The 12,975-nt window shown below is 41.5% G+C and overlaps 1 protein-coding gene across 1 annotated transcript in view; it reads left to right on the top strand.

Moving 5' to 3' along the window:
• Positions 1–311: 311 nt before the first annotated feature.
• Positions 312–12,975, top strand: part of LOC124788580 (ketohexokinase-like) — a 32,546-nt gene continuing 19,882 nt past the window's right edge. Inside the window, exons 1-2 of the mRNA XM_047255853.1 lie at positions 312–447; positions 11,987–12,106. Coding sequence (XP_047111809.1) covers positions 350–447; positions 11,987–12,106 — 218 coding nt within the window. The 5' untranslated portion in view covers positions 312–349. The remainder of the gene's footprint in view (positions 448–11,986; positions 12,107–12,975) is intronic.

Raw genomic sequence — 12,975 nt, 5'->3', positions numbered from 1 at the left:
ATCCAGACCAGACTGTTTACATTAGCGCTTCTGATTTTTTTTTCTATCAGAGTAACAGATCACATTACACGACCACGAAATTCAGCCCTCACATAACATCCTAAGACCGGAAAGAACTAATTAGCTGCAGATACCGTCGAGCGGTAACAATGTCAGTTTCAGAGGTGGTAAACATTACATAATAAGATAGCATTCTGATGTTTGCTGGCAGTGAGACTTTTGTGCTGATATGCGTTGCAACCCGGGATTCTTTCCATGGACGTTTTCAGAACACGAAGCTCGTTTTTAAGGCAACCCACATCGCTTACAACGAGGCCTACATATTCTGATTCACTGATCAAAGATAAATATGGCAGTGAGTGACAAAAGAATTCTCTGCGTCGGTGTGATCTGCTTCGACGAATTGTTGTACTGTGAAAACTACCCCGTCGAAGATTCTGTGGAAATGTACGTATGTCTAGAAATCGTAAGTAGTTACTTCATACTATGTTATGTCGTAGAAAGCTTTTATCTATCATTTATTTATAGGTTACTTGTGGTATATGGAAAATAAGTTTTTATTTCCTTGGCACAATCAAATGTTTGGGAGTTTAACTCTGGTACTACATGTAATCAGGAATTACAAAGACACTTAAAAAATGAATCTGGCTCTTATTTGTTGAGAGAGGTTAGAAGACATTGTCAAGGATGCATAGACAGTTGAATTGATACCTTTTGATGAGGGGGATGTTCATAAAACAGCGAATGTATGTTTCACGACAATCACGTTACAATGATATGGAGATCAAATGCTATCGATCGTAGAAGGAATTTATCGTTAACGCTCGATCAGTCATACGAAGAAACTGACATCGAATAACATATTTTTGTGTGTTCATTCGTTGTCCTCCAGCAAATGTAGGGGCAGTCAACTCAGACTGCTGTCAACTGAGTGTATTATATCGCGATAGCGTCGCTATAAATCACCGCAAAGAGAAAGACATAAAGTTAGATCTCCATCTGTCAGACGTGACAAGAATAGTGTACTATCCAATACATTTGCAATACTTCAAATCATCTTGCAAAAATGTTAAAATTTCTTTATTTTTTCTGATGAGCTAACAGCTAGACGAAAAATATATGATTACCTTAAACAGCACAGGTAAAATATTATTCAACAGCAAAGACGAAATGAAATGTAAGTCACAAAGTAGTGTGTATATGGTCACCTGCAAGTACTGTTAAAATTATATATAAATCAGTCATGCAGATTTACGACCGTTGGGTTATATGAACATCGGAGAAGATGGAGAGCACAAAAACTTTCTAATCAAGCAATAATGAAAAACTAGCCAAATGATCTAACTTATAACTTGACTAACTTGACCCTCCCCATACAGCTTGGGGAGGTAAAAAGATGACACTAATGATTGACATTAGAGTGCAATAAAAATAGAACCCAAAAGCTGACATGCAGAGTCGTGCGGCGAAAACATTAAAAAATATGTGTGATCGGCGTTCCAGTGGCCTCCAGTAACTGAAATACCACGAGCTTTCGATCGAGTATACGTTGACCACTGTCAAAGTGGTTCAAAATGGCTCTGAGCACTATGGGACTTATTTCTGAGGTCATCATTCCCCTAGAACTTAGAACTACTTAAACCTAACTAACATAAGGACATCACACACATCCATGCCTGAGGCAGGATTCGAACCTGCGACCGTAGCAATCGCGCGGTTCCGGACTGCAGCGCCAGAACCGCTAGACCACCGCGGCCGGCGTCCGCTTCCTCGCGATCGTAATACCCTGAGGTGATCGTCTAATAAAGTATTGGAATTTACAATCGGAACGATCGAGTCAGTGTTAATACAGGGCTCTGGACGATTAACTGGCAATATGTGTGCATGTGTATTGACAGATAATGATAATGACTTTTTATTAGTACGCTTTGAGTTATCAGCTGAATAAAGTTGTGATGAAACTGCTCGTTTCATTAACCTGGGTATGACAGAACAACAAAACTAATACTGGCATGGCATCTGCTGAGAAGGGGCAACGTCTTATGGCATGCAAGACTACGCACCAGCAAAGAACACGGAGTTGTACCAACGCCTACAACGAGTTGTGTTCAGTATCTAACATCATTGACAAGGTTGTGTTTTGTAGTGTGAACTACAGACAAAGACTGTTCGAGAGCAAATAGTCACAGGCTGTAGTCATATTAGAAAGAACTGTGTTAGTGAATGTCAGCAATTAAGATCATGGCTGTCATAACAAACGAGGTACAAGTAGATGGTGAATGAAATATACAGGAAAAAGACACAAATAATGGAGATTTCGTATGGGGCTTAGGGCTCGTGGAAGAAACTGAAATAAAGTAAATGGGTAATCAAGAAGAATCTAGAATCATAGACAGGGACAAAGAACTGAGTGCAGCTAATAAACAATTATTCAAAATGACAGTCACAATCGCATTATTTATTTTGCCGCCAACCGGTTTCAACCAACCGTGCACAGGGAAGGTGACGACACCAGCGAGCGACCAAATGGTGTAAATTGCCCTGGAGATGACCCCATCGCGAGTTGAAACATGTTGACAGCAAAATAAATAATGCGATTGTGACTGTCAATTTGAATAATTGATTATAAGTAAATTAATCGATGTTATATCCACACAACTATGTTGTCTAAAAATGTAAGTGCAGCTGAATGAGACAATGGGATGACAGTACGAGGAACAGAATTCGTTAGGAATGAAAATGGAGACATCGTAAGGATTGAGGATAGATAAACTAACATAAGCACAAAGGGCGTTGACGGAAAATTTTGAAATGGGTGACGGCAAAAAGAAGATGAGACACAAATGGTGTTAGAAATGAGGGCGGATGAATTGTGAATAGAGTCGCGGAAGAAACGAAAGAAAACTTATCAAGACTAATAGAACAACAACACTTATGAAGATTTACACAGATAGTAATCACTCATAATCGATATTTGCAGGAATAAGGCCATGAAACCCAGACGACGATGGCGATTTTTCATCTCAGATAATTCAGCAAAAGACCGAAGTGCGATATCTGAAAGAACAAATTGAAGAACAGAGGAAAACTGTCGAGAGTGTAAAGATAGGGGTTGTACTCCACCATTCAGAGTGAGCTCTGAGAGCTACGGGACTTAACTTCTGAGGTCATGAGCCCCTTAGAACTTAAAACTACTTAAACCTAACTAACCTAAGGACATCACACACATCCATGCCCGAGGCAGGATTCGAACTTGTGACCGTAGCGGTCGCGCAGTTCCAGACTGTAGCGCCTAGAACCACTCGGCTACTCCGGCCGGCTATCAGAATGGGATCAGTCGAAAGCACCACAGACAACATTCTAGGATATGCACTAAGAAACCTATCAGCAATTCAGAGCAAGAAATGCTTTCTACACAGCCGTAATTATAGGGGAAAAATTTGTCAAGGCGGAACTACGTCAGAGTGCTATATTACGGCTACTACACGTAAATGTTTTTGTCGTGGGTTTCAGTCGGAAGACTGATGCAGTTTCCCACGCTACTCTATGCTGTGCGAGCATTTTCATCTCTCCGTAGCTAATGTAACCTACATCCATTTGAAACTGCTTACTGTATTTATACCTACCGTACTCTACAATTTTCAACTCCACACTTCCTTACGTTACCATATGGACTATTACTTGATGTCTCAGGAGTTCTCGTATCAATCGATCCCTTCTCTTAATACAATTGTGTCATAAATTTCTTTTTTCCCAGTTCTATTAAGTGCCTCTTCATTTGTTAAGGGAGTTACTGATGTTCTGCATTCTTCTCGAGCAACACGTTTCAAAAGCTGCTAAATCTTTCTTGTCTGCGCACTTTTCATCCACGTTTCACTTCGGTGCACGCTCCACACAAATCCCTTCGTAAAAGACTTCCTAATTCTTAAATTTATATTTAGTATTAATAAATTCCTCATTTCCAGAAAAGTTTTTTCTCTTGCCAATCTGCATTTTATTTTGCTGCCCAATCTAATTCCCCCAGCGTCGTTTGATGTAATTCAACTACATTCCATTACCTTTGTTTCACGTTTATCTTATTAGCTCTTGTAATCTCATTCCGTTAAACTACTCTTCCAAGTTTTCTGATATCTCCGATAGAATTACAGTGCCGGCCGCGGTGGTCTAGCGGTTCAGGCGCTCAGTCCGGAACCGCGCGACTGCTACGGTCGCAGGTTCGAATCCTGCGTCGGGCATGGATGTGTGTGACGTCCTAAGGTTAGTTAGGTTTAATTAGTTCTAAGTTCTAGGGGACTGATGACCACAGATGTTAAGTCCCATAGTGCTCAGAGCCATTTGAACCATTTTTAGAATTACAGTGTCACTGGCAAAATTCGGAGTTCGTATTTATTTTCCCTGAATTTTAATATTCGTTCTAAATTTCCCCTTGGGTTCCTTCACAGCGTGCTGAATGAACAGATTGAATAATATCAGGAGTAGACTACAACATTGTCTCACTATCTTCTCAACCATGTCATCCCTTTCATGTCTTTGGACTCTTAAAACTGCAGCCTGATTTCTGTACAAGTTGTAAATAATGATTTACTTCCTGTGTTTTACCTGTGCTACGTTCAGAATCCCGGATACGTTCAAAATTTCGGTGAATGTAGTCCAGTCAAAATTGTCAAAAATTTTCTATTCTACAAATGCTACAAACGCAGGTTTGCCTTTTTAAAACATATCTTCTAGGATTCGTCATACAGTCAGTACTGCCTCACGTTTTCCTATATTTCTTCGGAACCCAAACTAATGTTCCCCGAGGTCGGCTTCATTCAGTTTTTCCTTTTTTCCTTTAACAATTCGTGTCTGTATTTTAGAATCATCACTTATTAAACAGATAATTTGATATTATTCACACCTGTAAGCAGCTATTTCCTTTGGGATTCGAATTATTACATTCTTCTTGAAGTCTGCGGGTATTTCCTCTGTCTCATTTACCTTGCACACCACTTGTGAAACCTTCCCGTCTCCTCTATATCTCTTTTGTTTTACGCAATAACCGTCTCCTCTATATCTCTTTTGTTACTCAACCTTCCCTTCTACAATAAGCTATGAAACCTTTCCTTAGGATTTCTATCTCTTGCTTAATAACAACAAATGAAATATTCCCTTTGAAATTTATTCTCTTTCTCAATCTTCGCAAACAAATTTAATTGCTGCTTGTTAAAACTGATTTTCTGATTATTTCGACGAAACATAGAATGTGTCGTCGTCGTCGTGGCCCTCAGTCGCTATCTGCAATAACCCAAAACTGTTCCTTACCTTTTTACTGTTACTGGATCGCCATCTGACTGCTACATTGAACTGGGACATTAATATACTTACTCTGGTTTACTACACTCTATTAACTGCTGGTGGGCTATCATATTAAGTGGCTGTATTTATTACCAAAGCTGACGTTATTCTTTAATTAATTTGGCTGAAGTTACGTAATTCATAGTTACACTTTTTCTTGACAATAATAAAATTTTTGCAAAGTTTTACGTTGATGGTTTTTTGGGATGGATGCAACATTGCTGGCAAAAATTAATTATATTCTGAAAACGTTTCTGGTAATGAAATGATTTTACAAACGTTCAAATTGGAGTTACTTTTTACAATAATCGTACAACTAGCATTGCGCAAACATACCTTCAGTAGTCTTGAGTTTCGCAAAGAAAATAATTCAATAATGTTAGTTCCTCTCATAGTTAGCTGATGTCTCTATTCATGCGTTTATGATCTCCTGTAAATCATAGCTGGTGACTGGCAGGCACACTGCTCCTCTCAACCTCTCGCTTCAGACCTGCTACCAACTCGCTTCACATCTCGCTTACTACTGACTTCCTACGAACGCTAAAGTGCGGTCTCTCTTGCCAACAATACTTTGGTGCAGACATTCCCTGCTACCACAATTATTTCCAAAATGACAAATATTAATTATTCCTACTTAATTCTATTAATAAAATACAAACACCTTTCATAAATTGTGGTTTGACAATAGACAATAGAAATATACACGTCTTACACTTGGAATAGTTTTATAGTGGTTGGCTTACCCTCCAAGGATCTCAATACTTTAGAACAAAAGTCATCTACTCCAGGGACCTTGTTTTTCTTAGGTCTTTCAGTGGTCTGTCAAATTCTTCTCGCTCTATCGCATCTCCCATCTCATGTTCACCTACTTCATCTTCTCTTTCTATAATATTGTCATCAAGTTTGTTTGTCATATATAGTCCCTCTATATATTCCTTTCCGTTTTCACTTCTTTGCTTAGTACTGGCTTGCCATCTGAGCTCTTGATATTCAGACACTTGCCTCTCTCTTCTCAAAAAATCTCTGTAATTTTCCTATGGACGGTGTCTGTTTTAAACATTATATAATTCAGTCCGAACCTTCAAGTGTCCCCAAGTCTCTTCCACGTACAGTCTTCTTCACTATTTTTAAACTATGAGTAAGTTAAGATTAAATCATGTTCTGTGCAAAATTCTATCAGGTGGCTTTCTCTTTCATTCCTTTGCATTAGTCCATATTCCGCGACTATTTCTCTTTATCTTTCTCTTCCTACTACCAATTTCCGTCCCTCCGCCTACCACAACTAAATTTTCGTGTTTGCTAACTACCGGAACTCCGAACTCCGAATATGAGAATGCTACGTTTTTTTTCCTGATGATGACAGCTTCCTGACTCGTCCCCTCCCGGAGACCCAAATGGGGACTATTTACCGCCGTCACCATTTAGGGCGTACTGTAGAGCTGGATGCTCCCTGGCGAAAAATATTGTATGTAGTTTCCCGGTGCTTTCAGTTATTTACAGTATCAGCACAGCACGGCCATGTTGGCTTATGTCATAAGACCAGATGAATCAGTTATACAGACTGTTGTCCCTGCAACTACTGAAAGGGCTCTTACCCCTCTTCAGAAATCATGGGTTAGTCTGCCCTCTTCGCAGGCATCTCTCAGTTGTGGTTGTACCAACAGTATGGCTATTTACCCCTTTGAGGCACGCAAATCACCCAACCTCGGCAAGGTGTGTGGTTCATGGAGGATGAGGAAGGGGGTGTCGTGGTTATGGACCTGTCAGTACAAGGCGCCACGACTCAATATACGAGGGAACTCCCCACGTCCTCGAAGAGAAATGCAATTAAAAATTATTTTACAGTGCTACAAGTCCAGCATTTCAAGCCATCGCACAGAATTCATTTGCGTAGCACACCACATACTTGTAGGAAGAAGCGAATGCTGTTGGCGCAAGAACTGCAAAGGTTGTTTGCACTACAAACGTTATGAAGAGGTCTTCATGTAATAATGCTGGTTGCGAATGAAGCAACAGTTCAATGGCTGCCTGTAATAGAAGAAAAATAATCAAAAGATAAGTTACGAAAGAAGAATATGACAGATAAAAGCAAAGAGAACGAATAATTAGATACTTAAGGAAAAAAGGTAAATACGAATGCAAGAGAAGAGACAGTAAGAGGGAAGAAAGAGTGGAGAAGGAAGATACGAGGTGCAGATAACGGGAAGAACAAACTGAGCGTAAAAAGCATAAGAAAGAAGAGAGACAGAGAAGAACTGAGAGGAGAAGCAGGAAATATGAAAGAGAGAACGAAGGAGATCTCTACAGTAAAAAATCGAATGTCCATGTCCATCCAAATGTAGTCCAGCTTACATGTATCACCTCTGGCTTAACATACAGCGCAAATAATGGAGCAAATATCAAGAAATAGTGCAGAAAGCGGAGCTACCCTCGCGTCAAGTGCGAGACCCAGACAACAAAAAGAAAAAAGGCGCACAAAAATAACAACAACTAGAGGAAATAATGCTAGAAGCACAGAATCTAGGATTTTCTCTTAAATTTAGATGCTACACATTAGTTTTAAAGTTTTTTGGTCCTCTCAGAATATAAAGTTGCGGTACTATACGGGAACAGCTGAGATAAGGAATGACGGCATGCATTGCAAGCATAGCGTGAAATGACCCCGTGAGGCGGTCGTCTTTCTCAAGTACTGACTGGAACCCACAAGACGCAACGTCCGCTTCGATATAAACGGTGTGATCGAAAAACTAGTAATGACTGAGAAGTGACAAATATTCAGAGTTACTTCTTCATACTTCACTTAGTGACCAATTGGCCACTGTCGTAGTTACTAGATTTGTATCAGCTAAATGTTGAAATTGCGTGTTTAATAATCTTAGATGTCTAAACCAGCATCGAGACGCTACCAACATGAGGGCTCCAATCACCTTCGATACGTCATTATTACAGAGAACACAAACTTGCCTGTGGCAGATTTATTTGCCCACTTAATCATCACCAAAACTGCAGAAGTAAAACACTCTGTGTTTTCATTTTTCCTGTAAACATATTTTCATTTAAAGCTTAGAATGATGTCCAGTGAATACCGCAGTCATTTGATTTAGTCTGTGTATTCTGGAAGGTTGTGACGTTATGAAATGAATTAAGGAATGTTCTTAATCCCTTGCTTTTTGGCGCTCGCCGCGGTTTCGTAAGTGTTTTCCTGACGTTTCGCCATGCACAACAGGCTAGCATTGTCAAAGGCTGAGCCGAGGCCGCGTCGTCGGTGTGTGGGTGTGGATACTCGTCTTGCTGTAAGAATGCCGATTTCCTGTATCAAGGTGCTTGGCGTGGCCCTCTACGAGCCTGCTCGGCCGAACACACGGTATGTCTCTCCTCTCGGACGGTAGCCATGCGGGGTCACCGAATCCCTGCATGGCTTTGAGTTTGGCTACTCTGAGCACATGGTACTCGTGGGATTTCGCTCGATGTAAACGGCAATAACTGGGAACAAGAAATCGCAGATTCGATAGGCCACGACCTTGCCTATGTGTAATTCCGATACACGAGGATAGACGTTTCACCTTCTTACTTTCCACAAGGAACCAACATTTAGGTGTGATTCCCGACTGAGAAAGCCACTGCAGAATATTTCTTTATATGACGACGTTCCTCCTAGTTACTTTGTGCGCTCAAGCTGACATCTTAATAATTTACATATGCAAGCGTGTAGCACGCTTCATGACAGTATGACATTTGTTACATGCCGTCTTCATGTTGAAATATTAATGGCCAGCAGTGTAGAAGAGACACGGAACATCCAATGAAGAGCGATACATTTCGTCACGAAATCGTTTAGTAAACGCAAGAGTGTCAACGGAAACGCTCAACAAACTCTATGGCAGCCGTTAATGGAGAGGTGATGTGCATCATGGACGAATTTATTGATGCGTTTATGTGAGCATACATTCAAGGAAGAGTCTTGAAACATATTACCTTCCTCCTACTTATATCTCGTGAAATGGCGACGACGACAAAATTAAAGAAATTAAACTTGTATAGAGGTTTATCAATAGTCGTTCCTCGCACGCGCCATACGTGAATGGAAAAGAATAGAGGCGAAATGACAAATCGTGCTAGGATTACTATCTGCCACATATCGTAAAGTGGATTGGAGAGTACAGATGTACATGGAGATGTACATGCCGATATCAGGGAACGAACACATCGAAAACTTCATTAGACATTACAACCCTCGTGTCTATCAGGCAGGGACAGAGGGATTCTCGTTCAGTTGAGGATTACAATTGAAGAAAAACTGGCCTAATAGGCGTCCATCTCTATGACAGGCGAGTGAAAGATGAAACTACTGTTCGATCTCGTGGATCCGTTTGTTCACCGATAGCCCCGAAACAATGCACCACTCCATATCCGCCTAATTGTGTCGCAATAGTTTTAGGAACTCTCCATGGACGTGAAGTGGTTTGTGTGGGCCAAAATACTATTTAGCACATGTGATATGCCGCAGGCACACATTCCCAGCAATCATCACAAGTTATAGGCTGTGGTTGAGTGATCATAGATGAGGATGGCTGTCAATGTATTTGATGTTTCGTGGAGTCATACTGACATGCGTCGTCTCTGTCGTCAAAAGGTGAAGGATGCTAAACTCTACAAGGTATATGAGCCTAACTCAGCTGCTCGTGAGTGTTTATTGGTCTAACTAGATGAGTAGTAGAATCCTGTTTCACGAAACAAGTACACTGTTAACCACGAAAACTGCAGCACCAGGAAGGGTATGATGTAACGAATTTTACTTATTGTGCACATACAACACAATAGGTGATATTAGGGTGTACAGGATACGAAATTAATTTGTAGGGCTGCCACTTCTGGCAGAAACAGCATTAGTATAGCTGGGCATCGTGTCGAACTGAGTTTGGTTGTCAGATTGAGCATATCATTCCACGCTGCTTCAACACTCTGTGCCAGTCAATCGTCGTGGCTGGCGACTGGTGGCGCGCCAGTGTCCATGATCAGATATTTCCAACTGGTGAGAATACGGAGAATGAGCTGGCAAGGCAATGGTTGAAAACCCTCAGCATCGAAGTAGGTCATGTTATTGGTCTTGCCATATCTTGTTGAAAGATTATGGCAAGGAGACGTCAAATGAAGAGCACAGCCATCGGCCTTACCACTTCAGGTATGTAACGCCTGCTATCACAGTCAGTGGCTGTGCGAACAGGAGGTGACCGTACTGTGTACCCAATGGCATCACGTACCATCACGTCAGGTGCTGGACCCATATCACGATGTCGAATGCGATCTGGCAATAATCGTTTTCCTTGGAGGTCCCACACAAGGAAACGCCCGTCGTGATGGTGTAGGTAGAACAGGGAGTCATCTCGAAAGACGACATGGCGAGTCTCCCAAGACCAGTGTAGTCGTTCGTCGGGCCAGTGTTTGCGCGACTCTCTGCTGCTATATATTCTACGTATATACTGAACGCCAAAGAAACTGGTGTAGGCATACGTATTCAAAACAGAGACACGTAAACAGGCAGAATACGACGTTGCGATCGGCAACGCCTAAACAAGACAACAAGTGTCTGTCGCAGTTGTTAGATCGGCTACAGTGGCAGGTTATCTAGATCTAAGTGAGTTTGAACGTGGTGTTATAGTCGGCGCACGAGCGGTGGAACACAGCATCTCCGAGATAGCGATGAAGTGGGGATTTCCCGAACAATCATTTCACGAGTGTACCGCCGTTATCAGGAATCCGGTAAAACATGAAATTAAAACATGAAAACTCCGACATCGCTAAGGCCGGAAAAAGATCCTGCAAGAGCGGGATCAACGACGACTGAAGAGAATCGTTCAACGTGACAAAAGTGCAACCCTACCGCAAATTGCTGCAGATTTCAGTGCTGGGTCATCAACAAGTGCCAGAATGCGAACCATTCAGCGAAACATAATCGAAATGGGCTTTCGGATCCGAAGGCCGACTTGTGTACCCTTGATGACTCCACGACACGAAGTTTTACGCCTCGCCTGAGTCCGTCAACACCAGCATTGAACTGTTGATGACTAGAAACATGTTGCCTGATCGGGCGAGTCTCGTTGTTTCAAACTGTGTCGAGCGGATGGACGTCCACCGGTATGCAGACAACCTCATGAAACCATGAACCTTGCATGTCAGCAGGGGACTTTTCAAGCTGGTGGAGGCTCTGTAATGGTGTGGGGCATGTGCAGTTGGAGTGACATGGTACCCCTGATACGTCTAGATACGACTCTGACAGGTGACACGAACGTAAGCATCCTGTCTGATCACCTACATCCGTATATGTCCATTGTGCATTCGGACGGACTTGAGCAATTCCAGCAGAACAATGCGACACTCTTCGCGTCCAGAACTGCTACAGAGTGTCTCCAGGAACACTCTTCCGAGTTTAAATACTTCCTCTGCCCACCAAACTCCCCAGACACGTACATTGTTGAGCATATCCCGGATGCCTTGCAATGTGCTATGCTCAGTTCGCAGAATTCCTCATCTATTCTAAATCTTAATAACTAACTATATGAGTGAATGCTTATACATACATATCACAATATTCAGACGCCATTTTATGTTTTTCACTTGTTCCTTGTGTAGTATTTTTTGAATTTCTTGACAGGGTTGTTACTCGACAACTGAGACCTGGAGGGAACGCTGCCAACAACTGCGCCGTTCTGGGTGAGCTGGGTGTTCAGTGCGACTTGTTTGGAACGCTCAACAATAATTCACGATCAGGAAGGTACGTCCGATATACATAGCTTTCTTATCAGTGTTTATAGGACCTACGTCAGCAGTCTCGTCATTCTTATATGTAACTTCGTTGTTGTCGTTGGGAACATTAATATATAAAATCTCGTCAAATAAATAACCTAATGAAAAACCATGACAATGATAAAATATCAGGATATTTTAAAATGATTAAATACACAGTAATGTATTCAAAAATGTCTAAAGAGCTACGATTTGAATATTTTCAAACTTAGATGTTAGAGCCAGACTTAAGTTACTTGCTGTTTGTTCTATTTTATCACCTTTGATACGATTTCTAAAGAGATAACAAAATTTATTAATCGTTTGTCTCTTACTGCCTTTAAGAAAACAGAGAGAATATACTCATACAAGCCATAGGTTGCCTTTTCATTTCCAAATTGGGTGCACTTTTTCAAGCTATGAGGTTCTGTTGTTTTTACTGCAAATCCCTCATAGTGGCGATTCTTCTCGTTAGTCGAGGAAACAGTGTGTCCAAGAGCAGAGTCGTTATGATACACCCAGAGTAAGAATGAGCAATGCCTCAGTAGCTGGAATGAACTACGCTGCAGCCAAATAATAAATTTTACTGATTACAGTTTGTTGTGTCTCACATCCAGCTATTGCTGTCTCCGCTGACGGTTTGATCAGTGCCTGAACAGCGATGGCACTCACTGTGTGTAGAGAGAATGTACACTATGGTATTATGTGTATTTTGAAATTCGCCTTGTGTCTTAAACACGCCGCGTGGTATTAGCTGAGCGGTCTAAGGCACTGCAGTCATGGACTGTGCGGCTGGTCCCAGAGGAGGTTCGAGTCCTCCCTCGGGCATGGGTGTGTGTGTTTGTACTTAGGATAATT

The sequence above is a fragment of the Schistocerca piceifrons genome, chromosome 3 (genome assembly GCF_021461385.2).
Source record: "Schistocerca piceifrons isolate TAMUIC-IGC-003096 chromosome 3, iqSchPice1.1, whole genome shotgun sequence".
Lineage (NCBI taxonomy): Eukaryota > Metazoa > Arthropoda > Insecta > Orthoptera > Acrididae > Schistocerca > Schistocerca piceifrons.
This window is presented reverse-complemented; position numbering and strand designations above follow the sequence as displayed.